The sequence below is a fragment of the Mustela putorius genome, unplaced genomic scaffold (assembly GCF_011764305.1).
Source record: "Mustela putorius furo isolate JIRA1106 unplaced genomic scaffold, ASM1176430v1.1 tig00003834_pilon_pilon_pilon, whole genome shotgun sequence".
In the NCBI taxonomy this organism is placed as follows: domain Eukaryota; kingdom Metazoa; phylum Chordata; class Mammalia; order Carnivora; family Mustelidae; genus Mustela; species Mustela putorius.
Window position 1 is genome coordinate 122124396 of NW_025421987.1, and position 12986 is coordinate 122137381.

The 12986-nt window shown below is 52.1% G+C and overlaps 1 protein-coding gene across 2 annotated transcripts; it reads right to left on the minus strand.

Moving 5' to 3' along the window:
• Nucleotides 1-4761: 4761 nt before the first annotated feature.
• Nucleotides 4762-11339, minus strand: EOMES (eomesodermin). Of its 2 annotated transcripts, none has more exons than XM_045088995.1 (6): nt 10059-11339; nt 8924-9078; nt 8143-8264; nt 7545-7703; nt 7396-7457; nt 4762-6569 (listed from the first exon to the last, which is right to left on the minus strand). In XM_045088995.1, the coding sequence occupies exons 1-6, from the start codon at nt 10940-10942 to the stop codon at nt 5888-5890; spliced, it is 2064 nt and encodes a 687-aa protein (XP_044944930.1). In that variant the 5' UTR covers nt 10943-11339; the 3' UTR covers nt 4762-5887. The 2 variants fall into 2 exon arrangements, with proteins under 2 accessions (XP_044944930.1, XP_044944929.1); XM_045088994.1 differs by having other exon boundaries at nt 4762-6626.
• Between the last annotated feature and the right edge of the window lie 1647 nt (nt 11340-12986).

Here is a 12986-nt window from a genome sequence, read left to right on the forward strand (position 1 = left end):
GACAACTGCATGCCCCAAGGAGAGATAAGCCAGACATCACCAGACTCCTGATGAACTACTACCTGTGAAGTATTATTGCCATAAAGTAGAGCTTGAATCAGATCAAGTCTTCATTTGTAATTACCAAATAACTGGAAATACAAGGGCCAGGAGATCCTGTTGTCACTAGGGGGATGGAATCAGCAAAGTCCAGAACCTGGACAATGAGACAGAATGAATGCTCAGACTTCTGCAATATATTGAATAGAAAAATAAGAGAGGAGAACAAGGAGAAGGTGCCCTGACTGAGAGAATTAAGTACACATCAACCATATGTGTGGGACTTGTTTGGATCCTGACTCAGACAAGCCAACTGTTGAAAATGAACAAGACAGAAGAATAACAGCAAAAACTTTGAGATAATAAGGGAAACATGCTTAGATATTTCATGATATTAAGAAATTATTGTTAATTCTGTAGGTGTGATTAATTATAAATCTGTGTGTGTGTGTGTGTATTTTTTTTTTTTTTTTGAAGAATCTTTATGTTTAGAACCAAGTATGGAAATAATTGTGGGTTAGATGTCAGGGTCTCTGGGATTTGTGAATGAGGTGGGGATTATAGGAGGAAACAAGAGCAGTCATTAGTTGATGGTTGTTGTAGCTGGAAGACAGATAAATGAGGGTCCATTGCTCTTTACTTTGGTATATGTTTGAAAATTTCAGTAATTTTTTGTATTAATAAAGAATCTTTCATTTGCCAACGCATTTGAGTTCGCCATCACATATCATGTATAAGATCAGTAATTAATAATTCATACCAACACTTGGAGCTACGCAATAGCTTACAAAGCAATTCATTTACAATCTCATTTCTTCCTCCAGGTTACTACTGGGCGTGGTCGGTGTTGTTCAAATCCCCACTTCTCAGAAATGAATGAACCTCAAGGAAGCCCAGGGCAACTGCTGCCTTGAAGCCACGGTCCAGAACTAGAACGTGGAGTCTTAGAAATTCCACATTCTGAGCTCCTCCCCCCACACCTACAAGCTTTAGAAGGGAAGTACAGGAGTGGGATAAAGAAAAGAATTGTTTACCCAGCGCTCGAGGACCGGGCAAAACGGCCACTTGGGGAGTGGAAGTCCTGTGCGGCTGGGCAGATACTCGCTGTGGCCACCAGATGGCGAAGGCTGCTCGCCGCCCAGGGGAGAGCAGCGCCCGCAACTGCGCTCAAACTGCCCTGAGACCCGAAGGCCAAGGGCAAGGCGCTCCGACAGTGCGTGGAAAGCCGAGCCGAGGCCAAAGTTACAGAAGTTGGTGTGCGAGTCCTGCCGCCTCCACAGGCTTATAGAAGCAAGTTCAGGGCTTTCCCCGGAGGTGGGGAGTGGAGGGTGCACGCCCTGCTGCATAGAATAAGCAGTAACTCGCGCTTCGGGGTTGGTCAGGGATCCTTCAGAATCCCCGGCACTTTGGGGGCCATCGCTGGGGGCCTGCCCAGTATGTGGCGCAGGTGAATCCTTCCCCTGGGGAACTCGACGCTCTTCTTCTGCGAAGCGCAAAGGATTCCTAGGGCCGAAGGGAAAAAGGGCAAATGGACCTCCAGGAGGTCCTTTAAGCCGTAACAAGGGGAAATTCGGTGGCCCTCAAAGGTCAGCGTCCCCATCATGTTAAAAAAAAAAAAAGTTCGTAACTTCAGGCGGTATTCAGGTTCAGGCGGGCGAGAACCCCAAGAGTGTGCGCTGAACCCAGTCCTCGTCCTCTTAGCCAGACCAGGATAGGCGCGGGTGGGCAGATTGCGCGGGTTCGAGTCCACACGAAAGCCTAAACCTGAAGGATGGGGGACGGAGGAGATGGAGAATTCATAGAAGGGGACTCAGTCGCGCTCACCAACAGTTTTGCAAATTGTCTTTAAAAGGTGCCTCCTGGTGACGCCGAAATCTCCGCGGGGTGAAAGCCAAACTCTTGGAGTCGGCGTGCAGCGTCGAGGGGCGGGGGGACATCTCGGCGCTAACGCGAAAAAAAGGAAGGATGCAGCCAGCATCCAGGCGAGTGGAAAACGAGTGGTTCTAATTTCTGTCCCTACTGGAGGCTCCCTTTCTATTAAAATCAAGGGTCATGCGATACTGTTTTTACTCCGGTGCGTTTCCGTGACACCTGAAAATTTTTTTTAAAAATCGCATCATCACCCCCTCCCACCCCCGAACACACACACACACACACACACACACACACACACACACTCTTGTCTGGATCTGAATGAAGGAAGAGACTGCAGAGGAAGGGAGAAACTGTGAGTCTGCCTTTACCTCCAGGTTTAAAGCTAATCAGAGGTGTCTGGAAAAGGTGGCTAGGACCAAAAGCTGATTTGGAGCTTGAAATTCTCCATTACGAAGCTGGGAGACGCTTTGCTGCGGACTCCAAGCGGGCTCCAAACCCCGGCCCTAGTTCACAGTTTGGCGCGCTACTCTGCAGCTTCCCCCCATCAAATACTTCTTTTCATACTCTTCCTGCCTTTCCCGGTGGGCGGCTCCCCCAACCCCCAGGACGGCTTCCCCAGCTCCCAGCAATTCGCCGCTTCAGCACGCGGAAGGAGGAATCCTGGAACCGAGGGGAGCGAACTTGTGCCGGGGCGCAGTGGGGAGCGGAGGAAGGCCCCGCCCGTTCTTCCCGAAAACAGAGAAGACTTCCAGGGGCTGCGCTGGGACTGTTTTGTTGTTGTTGTTGTTGTTTTTCGTTTGCCTTAAAAAAAAGAAAAAAGAAAACTCGAACAACCAAAAAATGGTTATGTAAAGGACAGGGGGGAAAATGGCAAACAACAGCATTTCCAGCTCAGAGTCGGGTCCTTTTTGCACTTGGTTTTCCTCGGGGCTTTCGTTGCGGTTTACTCACTTTACTGGGTGCTTTTGTTTGGAGCAGGAATGAAGGTGAAGCGAACCCCGGCGGAGCAGCAGACCCCCAAGCCGGGGTCTCCACCCTGCGCCGGGAACGGGTGCAAACGCGGGGACCCTGGCAGAGAATGTAAACAATCGGGGCGCCGAGCCCTTGATCTTTATTTAAATAGAGGCTTGTTTATCGGTGTCATCCTAGGAGGATTAATTAGACACATCTCTTCACAATTTGGTGTCTGACACTCCATCTTAGGAATGCCTTATCACAAGGTGTTAATTGGGGCCACTCAGCCACTTACGTTTCTATTAAACACTGTGAGGGACTTTTCACAAGTACCGGTTCTTTTTACTGTACGGTGCAAAAATATACAGGACTCGAAATAGACTGGGGCCAGAGTCTGCTTTATCCCGGCGGTGATCAGCATTTTGGGGCTTTCTAGAGGGCAGAACGCTGTTTCGGAATTCCGTCGCAGCTCCCCAGTACGTTATGGTCCCTGCGAGGGGACGGGGGTGCTGACCAGATTAGGGGGGCTGCTAGTCCTCCCTCCAGAGTCTGAATCTGTCATCCATAATAAATATACATAAACCAGATTTCAAGCTTTCGCTTCTAGGGTCGTAAAATTCCGGGCGACTTTGGCAAAGCGTTTTGACCAGGCACCGTCATAGACGTGGGGCTAGAGTCCGGGCCCCCAAGGTCACGGGCGGCGCGGGAAGAACTCGGGCCCAGGAGGGGTGCAGGGAATGGGAAACCGGGGAGAGGCTCCAGGCGGCCTTAATTGGGCGCGGAAGAGGAGGAGGTCCCGGCTGATTGCTCGCCTCCCAGCAGCTAATCCTCTTAGCAGCTGCATTTCCGCGCCGCGCAGTTTAGCAAAATGACCCACCCGGCCAGACCTTTACCCCGGGAGGGTCAGGAAGGGGCTGGAAAGGTTTGCAAGCTGGGCCAGAAGCCGTCTGCTGATAAGCCTGGCGGGACGTCTGGCAGGGGGACAAAGGGCCCTCCGCCCCACTCCTGGGTTTAACTTTTCGGCGGGCCCAGGGCTCAGCCAGGGGATGGGGTGGCCTTCGCCCTCCTGGGGAATGAGAGTCAAATAAACGGAGCTAGACTCAGGGCAAACCGCTCCCCGGCCGCTGTTTGCAGAGTGGAGCTGCGCGGGACGACTTGGAATCCTCATTTGTAAGTGTCGCGCCCGCCCCTAGCCCGCGCCGCCGCCGCCGCCGCAGCGTCCCCAGCGTTCCAGGCCGACTTTGGCTGCCCGCAACGCGCCCCAGCCAGCAGCTACCGAGGCGAGCAGCCCGCCGGCGGCCGGTGCGCTTGGGAGCTCCGTGTAGAAAAAAGCCGCAGGTTGGAGCTGAGGCTGAGTTGTGGGCGGCCCGCTTCCCGCCGCACTGCAGGGACCAGTAACTCGTGGGCGCTCAAAGGGCCGCGGGGGTTCCCGGGGAGCCCACGTGGGTTCAGGGATGGGTGGCCCCCAGATAGCCTAGGAAAAAGCCCAGAGAACGAAGTGGTCACGGGCCGAGGCAGGGCGCGGAATCCAAGGGCTGGGGTCTGCGGTTTCCCAGGCCGGCTTAAGCCTAGCATAGGCAATTCTGCATCTCTGCAATCTCCCCTCTCCCCCACCCCCACCGGCCCAATACCCATTGTCCAGACTTCGCAGTGGGGTGAGGAAATAAACCCATTCATCTTCAAGAAAAAAAGAAGATAAACAAAAGCAACCCCACCCCCTCAAGACTACAGCGTCCACTCACAGATTCTAGAGCCTGAGGGTGGGGGTGGGAAGGGGGTGGGGGTAGGTGGGGGGACTCGGTGTTCATGCTGGTGAAGGGTGGAGAGGGAAGCAAAGTAAGATCTTTAACACAAAGATTACAACTCCAAGTACAGAAGACAGAGCTATACCTGTTCCCTTAATGAACCACATTTATTAAAAATGACTAAGACTGTACATAAAAACCCAAGATCTCTAAAAAGCCTATAGGAGCTGTGGCATCAGGTTTTCAGTTCTTCACATTACCGAGCTGGGTAGTGGGGATGGCAAAGAAGGAGGGTGAAATAGAGGAGTTTTCCTTACACACGTTTCAAGTTAGTACAGAGTAGCTGAATACATTCTTAACTATCTAAGAAGTAAACAGAATATTCCCCAATATCCGGGATGATGAGAGAACCTATTCCCCACCCCCCGGCCCTGCTGTCAGGTGATCTGCGAATTCTTGACAAAGCCAAAGCACCAATTTTCATCATCTCAGACACAGAAGTAGACTATTTGTACAATATATCCCACAGTATTCTACAGTGTATCTAAGCACACACAAAACTGTACACTTTAAAATTCTCTTTTTTTTCCTTTTTGGCGACTCCCTCGCCTGCCCTCTCCTGAGTCCTACCAGCCACCCCAGCCTGCCGCAGAGGCCTAGCCGGTGAAACAGTCCCAAACTAGGGCCAAACATGGCTTGCTTCAAAAGCCTAGGAGGAATCAAAGTCAGGTAAAGCCAGCACCATCACATACGGTTTTTCTCACTTCCCAGGCCTAGCTATCTTTTGTCCCTAGCAGAAAGTAACAGCAAAAAGTCCCCTGTTGAAGCATAAGGCCCAGCCCTTCTCCTCCAGAGGCAAAACACCTGGCCACTCTGGGATTCTCTTTGCTTACAGATTTACACATAGGAATGAGAACCAAAGCTTTCAACTCATTGGCTAGCGCTCAGCACTGGAATCTTCAAAGCCTGATTCTCTGAATGTTTAGTGCCTCCAATAAATAAATCCAGAACCTTGAATAACCTTCAACTTTTAAAATGCTTAAAGTCCTTCATTAATTTTATTTAAAAAAGAAAAAAAAATGCGAGGCTTGTTTCCGTTACCTGCAGCAATCAAAAAGCTTTGGCACCTTCTTTTAGAGGATTGCACAAAACGGGATGCATCGAGGTGCAATGCAAACGTCTTTTTGGCAAACCTAGGCAAAGAAGACAACAAAAAACACCACCAAGTCCATCTGCAAAAAGTTAGCTCATTCTGACGAAGTTAAAATAACTCTTTAGGGAGTTGTGTAAAAAGCGTAATAGCCTCCCATGCCTTTGGAGGTGTCTTTACTGTACTCTTCAGCATTAATGTCCTCACACTTTATGGAGGGAGAATTTTCATTACTAGAGGTGCTAGGAGACAGCCGCCGTCGCTTACAAGCACTGGTGTATACCCCCGAATCATTGGAATCCAGAGACTTGATGGAAGGGGGGGTCTCTATCCAAGAAGAGCTAATTTCTTCTTTGACTTTCTCTTTGGAGAGTTGATCTTCAGAGAACACAGGGGGGCTTGTTCTGGAGGTCCATGGGAGTCCAGCTGCCATCTTCCTCTGGTAAGAGCCTCGACCTCCCCACCCTGCCATGGCAGGGAAGGTTGGGTCAGGGTAATAGCCCAGGGCGTGGGACGTCTGGAGGGGCAAGGATTTAATACCATATGGGAGCAAGGTGCTGGAAGTGTATTCAGACTCATAGGAACTGATGTCTAGTTTGTTGGTCCCAGGTTGCTGAACAGGCGTGACAAGCCACCTCTGGGGAGGGTTGGCCACCTCTTCGCTCTGTTGGGGTGAAAGGAGGCCGTTGGTCTGTGGCACGGTTCTCTCGCCATTATAATATCGGGCTTGAGGTAAAGTGTTGACAAAGGGCTCCGGGAAGAAGGACTGAACGCCGTACCGACCTCCAGGGACAATCTGATGGGATCTAGGAGAATCCGTGGGAGATGGAGTTAACCTGTCATTTTCTGAAGCGGTGTACATGCTACAATATAAAGAGAACACAAAAAAAAAAAAAAAAAAAAAAAAAACCTAATGTTGTTCCCAAGTAACCACCTCCCAGAAATCAAAAAGGCTCACGTAGTGGGTTCTACTGGGCATGCTGATATGCTGGAGTGGAGGGAGAGAGGTAGGAGATGCCCTGGCCCATTTCAGCTAACACTTGGCTCATACAGAAAAAGTTTCCTCCCAAGCACTAAGTATTTAAGCTATAGAAAAATCCACCTTCGCAAGTCTTAGTACTTGAACAGCGGAACAGCTCTCCTTCTCGGTGTCGTGGAAGGAATGCTGGCTGTGGTGGTAGAAATCCCACTTGTAAGTGGTCTTGTGGGGCCTTGCTGTTTAATGTTGTGAAAATTACATCCTCTTAGTTTTAGGTTTTTCTTATGTAAAAATAATAATAATAATAAAAGAGGGGGAGTAATACCTATTTCTCAGAGGATACAAAATTTGGATCAAATGAAAAGGAATGTATATAAATGCAGATTATGAAAATTTCAAATCTCCCCTCAAATGTTAAAAAAAAAAATAGCTCCTCATTTTTTAGCCCTTCACATTGCTTTAGAAAGTAACAAAGCCCTTCTGTGAAAATTCTAAAGCAAGATTAGCCAAGGGAAAAAAAATGCAAAAATAAAAATAGGTGAAAATCCCCAACAAATGTGAAAGCTCGTTCTAGAATGTTTTCTCGGAAGTGTCTGGTGAGGTATGTCCTGTTCAAAGATGACCACGCAAATGTGAATAAAAGCTGCACTTACGAATCATAGTTGTCTCTGAAGCCTTTTGCAAAGGGGTTATGATCAATCTTTAGTTGAGTTATCTAGAGAAGGGAGAAAAAGAGTCAGTCGTTGAGTGCTTTATCATGCTGGACCTAGCTGTAGAGTCTTGGGACACTTGTGACACTCACATCGGTGTTCTGGTAGGCAGTCACTGCAATGAACTGCGTTTCGGAGAAGGTAAAGGTCTGAGTCTTTGAGGGCTCGTTCAGGTCTTCCACGCCGTCCTCTGTCACCTCAACAATATGCAGTCGCGGTTGGTACTTGTGTAAAGACTGCAACACTATCATCTGGAAATGGTAGAGAAAAAGAGCTGCCGAATCCAAACAAAGTCTCTTAGAGGTAAATCTTGACAAACTACTTGTTTTGGAATGGGACCCCTGCTTATTTCCCACTGACAGTTACCTTTTTCTAGAGCCATTTTTAAGATCTTATCATTGTTGCTTTTGAACCTTAAAACCTAGCTGGCTGGGTGTGCTTGTTTGACAAACACTCCTTCCTCTGTGTTTTCTAAGTCCCCCAAAGACTTTAGTATTTCTTCTCCTAATAGTCAACTCACTGTTAACCAAAATCTACGACAATGAGAGAGGTCAAAAGAAAAAAAAAAGGTTAGAACTAGGTGAGCAAACAGGTAACAACTGCAGATATCACAAATACAGTGAAGAGTATGGAAACTTGTTAGGAAAAGAGATCTATGGCCGGAAGCCACCCCATCCTCTGTCACTCTACCTGGGTGTTGTTGTTATTTGCGCCTTTGTTATTGGTGAGTTTTAATTTCCCAAAGGAAATCTCCTGTCTCATCCAGTGGGAACCAGTATTAGGAGACTCTGGGTGAACATACATTTTGTTGCCTAAGAGAAAATGAAACAAAACACAAAACCCAAGCAGATAGGGCTGATTACACATGGACACAGGGGAGGGATGAATGTCTGTCACTTTTGGGCAAAGATTTAAGAGTTAGTCTTCAGGCACAAATCTCCCCAGAGTTCGCTCTCCACCTAGACTGCACTAACAGCCCTCCCAGGGCCCCTGTACTTTGGGCGCCTTCCTTGGACAAGGCAGTCATCTTAATGCTACCTCAAAATACATAAAAGGAGCCACCAGGAAATGTCTCTTGAAGGTCAATTTGGGGGCCTTCTAAAGCCGGAAGGGGAACAGCGGATGCAAAGTGGTTGGGTTTTCAAGGGTAGACCCAGCCTTGAGGAAGGCTTTCTCAAGTGAAGTTTGGAGTGTCAGCAGCCCTTTCCACCCAGGAGCATTTAGTAGGAAAGGTGGGGGAGGGCGGGGAGAGGTAGGGTCATGATTAAAATACCAAAGTTTATATTCCTAGGCAAGAAATCTGACTTGGCAATTCTCCCCCCCCCTCCCTGATTCCAACCATTAACATCAAGGAACTCATACTAATACCTCTAGGCCCCAGATGAGGGGCAAGTGCTCGATTTAAATGTGAGTTTTCAGAATCAAGAGTTCACCACCCTCCCCTCCCTTCCTGGGCCTCCTCTCTCCTCACCCTGCATGTTATTGTCCGCTTTGCCGCAGGTCACCCACTTGCCCCCCTGGAATCGCCAGTGGTTGGGGTCCGCCAGCACCACCTCTACAAACACATTGTAGTGGGCCGTGGGATTGAGTCCGTTTATGTTGAAGCTCAAGAAAGGAAACATGCGCCTGGGCAGGGGAACAGAAGCAGGATAAGCGATTTAAACCCAGATACCCGAGAGCAGGCCCGCAGCAGACCAGGTTTGCCGGCACCTTGGGGCCGGTAGGTCGGAGTGGGACATTGAAAAGCCTACAGAAAGAACAGAATACCAGTCCAAAAAGTGACCTTACTCTGCAAAATACTTGAGTTGTCAACTCCGGGAACATCTTTTTTTCTGAAACAATTTGCTCCAAAGTCAGTATTTACCAAATTGAAATGCCACCGCACCCTCTTCTCAATCAAGTCCTTTTTCTTCCAGGACGTTAAAAATCATTCGTTTTTCTACGTTTAAGTACCGGAGAACAAACAACGTGCAGTTGTTTGCGTTTAAATTCTTAAATTGTCAGGCTAAAAGTTCCCCTGAGCGCCCCTCTCCCAGCTCCCACCCTTCTCTTTCCCCAGTTGTACCCGCTGTTAGCAGTTGGATAGGTATCAGAACTTTCTCAAGTCCCGAACCGCACCAGGTCTGGCTCCAGGGCCTGCCTAACCAACTACCCAGACCAACCCACCCTCCGATGCCCATCTACCCGAGACCCCCAGTGGAGACTGAGGCGCCAAAAACTGCGGGAGCCCATCTATTGCGCTCAGGAAACCAACCTTTGCGCCTTAACCCACCCGCGGCTCCTCTCCGGTATGCAGGGACCAGCTCGGTATGCAGAGCGGGCGGATCTAGTAAATCCAGCTTTGTGGACAAGCCCCAATTTCCATTTCCGCCTCCTTCTCGCCAGTCCAGGTGAGGGTGACCGGAGGGGAGGAGGAACAGCTCTAACATCGGGACCGTGCACAAGCCGGTGCGCGGACCGGGAGGGACACCGGATTGGAGATGCGCGCGGAAAAACACTTTTCAAGCAAATCGTGGAGAGAACGGGCCCAGCTCCCTCACCCCCGGCCTTCCCCACACAGTCATTCAACTGTCATTCACCTCGGGGCCCCTCCGCGCTGCGCTCACCTGCCCTGTTTCGTAATGATCATCTCGGTTTGGTGGCGGTGGAATTTGAGCCACAGAGGCCGGTTGCACAGGTAGACATGGGCACGGAAGCCGGAACCAGGAACCCCCAGTCCCCCCAATCCTCCGCAGGACCCCGCAGCTGCCGCCCCAGGGTACGGCCCATAGAGCGGAGCCCCCTGGCTGTACTGATAGGCCCCCGGGCCGCCTGCCCCGCCGCCGCCGCCGGCGCCCGCTCCGCTACTAGCGCCGGCTCCGGGGCCGAACTGTGCCCTCCCAGGTGGGCACACAGACGCGGGGAAGCCGCCGGGGGGCAGCATGGAGCCGTAGGGGTAGCGCGCCCCGTTGGGAGTAGGGTAGACAGATCCGTGGGGCGCCCCGGCCGTCGCCTGGTAGGGAAAGAGCGAGCAGGGCGCGGCCAGCTCGGAGCCCTGAGGCCCGGGGGACTGGAGGTAGTAGCGCTCCGAGCTCAGGCTGTCCATGGAGTAGCGCGCGGTGGCTGCGGCCGCGGCGGCAGCGGCGGCGGCCGCGGCGGCGGCTGAGGGCAGCTCCTCCTCCCCGCAGGGGGAGCCCTTGCGGCCGTCCGGGGGCCCGGGCTTGGCCACTGCCGCGGCGCTGGCGAAGGCGTCCCCGGCGTCGGCGTCACTGAGCATGGCCGCGGGGGCCCCCGCGCTGGCGGCTGTGGCTTCCCCGCTCCCAGTCTCGCACGAGAGGCTGCCGGGGAACTTCTTGGGCGCTTTGTCTAAGTCCAGCCTCTGAGGCGAGGGGGCCGCGCCAGGGAGGTGGCCTGCGCTCCCGCTGCCTCCGCCTCGCGCACTCTCCAGCGGGTAGAAGTGAGCGCCGGGCAGGTTCACCGAGCTCACCAAGAGCTGCTCCCCTAACTGCATGCTTTGCAAAGCGCAGACGACAGCTGGCTGCTTCCTCTCCTCCCGCGGCCTTAATATAAAGGCAGGATGGGGGAGCCAGCGCCCTCTTCCGAGGGGAAGGTAACTTCCCCTTCCTCCGGTGCTGGGGCTACCCACCTGGCCGCACGCGGGCCGCTAAGGCGCGCACTGGCGCGCCCTGAACCCAGCGTCCTTTCCGCGAGGAAAGCGCACTGGGTTTCAAGGCAGGAGGTGGCAATGGGCCGAAAAGCACTCTTTTCCCTTCCCGTCTTTCTTGCCTCTCTGGACCCCCGTCCTCCTCCGCACTCACACCCAGGAAGAAGAGGATTTAGATCTCTGTCCCCATCCACCCACCAGCGCTAGCCTTTCTGCCCTTCTCGACTGCCAAAGCGTGGGTCAAGTTGACCACTTGGAAACTTGCGGGCTGTCATTGGCTGCTTTATATATGTGCGGCCAGGGAGGGGCTTCGCGGGCCCACAGCCCGGGGACTCTCCTATTGGCTGATGGAGGTGACACTAATTCAATTAGGCATTTACTAATTGGATCATGTCGACTGCGACTTTCTTTTCCTTTAGTCTTTTTTTTTTTTTTTTTTTTTTTTTTTTTTTGAGACTGTCCTACTATGAGAATCAGTCCTGATGTCCGTATTTTGCTGGGGTTTAGGGGGAAAGGATTTGGGGTCTCCGTAGCGGGGTCCAGTCCTGCCACAGAAGTCATCTCAGAGGAGGATGCGGAGGCGGGAGCAGGGTTTAGAGGCTGGCTCGAGAAAGGCTCTGCAAGCTGAAGGTTTGAAGGAAGGCACCCGTCCCTGAGGGTGGGGATCTGGGGAGAGTCGGAGAGAGGCCAGGCCGAAGCGAGGTCTCTTTCCTCATCGGGGGCTGTAGCTTCAGGCACACTTTCCTCTCGAAGGAGGAAGGCTCCCAGGCCTTCAACACACAGGAACCCCATTTTGTTCCGTCCCACTCATTTACTCATTGGGAAGGGTGCGCGACCTTGAGCTCGGCTTTTGGGATTCCGGGGTCGGCGGGAGCACATTGCCATCCTTGAGGACCAGCTTGAGTCCGAAGCCCTGGTGGGGTGAGGTACTGGGGACACCCTCACCCTCGCGCCAACACGCCTGCTTTCAGGAGGCAATCGCTTTTACTCTCCACAGTTTAAAATCCACCGCAGCTCAGTTTCCCTGCATCCCGGACCCCCTCCGTCCCACACACCACCTTCAGTGGGGCCTGGCACCAAGAAACAAAGGTTCTCCAGCAGCAGTGCGGTTGAGATTCCCTGCGCCTCTTCTCTGCGGCGCAACACAGAAGGTAGAATAATTAGTGAAATAATCAGTTTGATATTGAATTAAGCCCTTTTGCCCCAGCTGCTTGTTTCTCCCTTGCGTTTCCGCAGACCGTGGAGTCAAGCGCGGTGCCGTCTTATTTTATTGTTTTTTTACCGAAAAGGGGGGAGGCACATTTCATTGCGGATAAGGAAGAGCATGAATATTCGCTGTTAATAAGCAATTACAGACGCGGCTTGTAATCGCTCCGGGAGCGCATTTTCCGGCTGAGATGTTGGGACTCTGCTTCCCCAACCGAACACGATCACACGGGAAACTCTTAGCCCACAACAGATGAGGCGGCCTCCGGATTTCTTGAGCGCGCACACGCCAGTGCAGAATGGCTCGAAGCCTTCCAAGCCAGGTTCAAACCACAGCAGCACAAACCAACAGCTGCACGTCTGGGTTAGAGAGAGCGAGACGGTCCGTAATACAGTCGGAAGCTCCAGGGAATTTACCAGTTTTGGGGGGGGGGGTGAAAACAGGGGGCATGAGAAGGTTTTCAGGGTCAGGACACAGCCCGTGGGGAGGCAGCACATTCAGAGAGTGGGCCGGGGCGGTGATCCCGCAGGTCCTGGGCAGAGCAGTCCTGGAACAGATCCCTGGAAAGCTGGCCCAGAGCGCACTTAGCCCAGCGCCCCTAGCATCTCGTCCTGCTAGTTGAGTTCGGGTTTGGCGTGGCTCTCTGCTCCGAGCACCCCACCGACCACTCCCACCTCCCGGCTT

What these genes read in the sequence shown, in the direction of transcription:
- EOMES (XM_045088994.1), bottom strand. Translation starts at nt 10,942, where the DNA reads ATGCAGTTAGGGGAGCAGCTCTTGGTGAGCTCGGTGAACCTGCCCGGC. An exon ending in ATCATTACGAAACAGGGCAG is followed by an intron (nt 9,079 to 10,058) that starts GTGAGCGCAGCG and finishes TCCCCTGCCCAG; the next exon opens with GCGCATGTTTCCTTTCTTGA. An exon ending in TTCAGAGACAACTATGATTC is followed by an intron (nt 6,627 to 7,395) that starts GTAAGTGCAGCT and finishes TTTATATTGTAG; the next exon opens with CATGTACACCGCTTCAGAAA.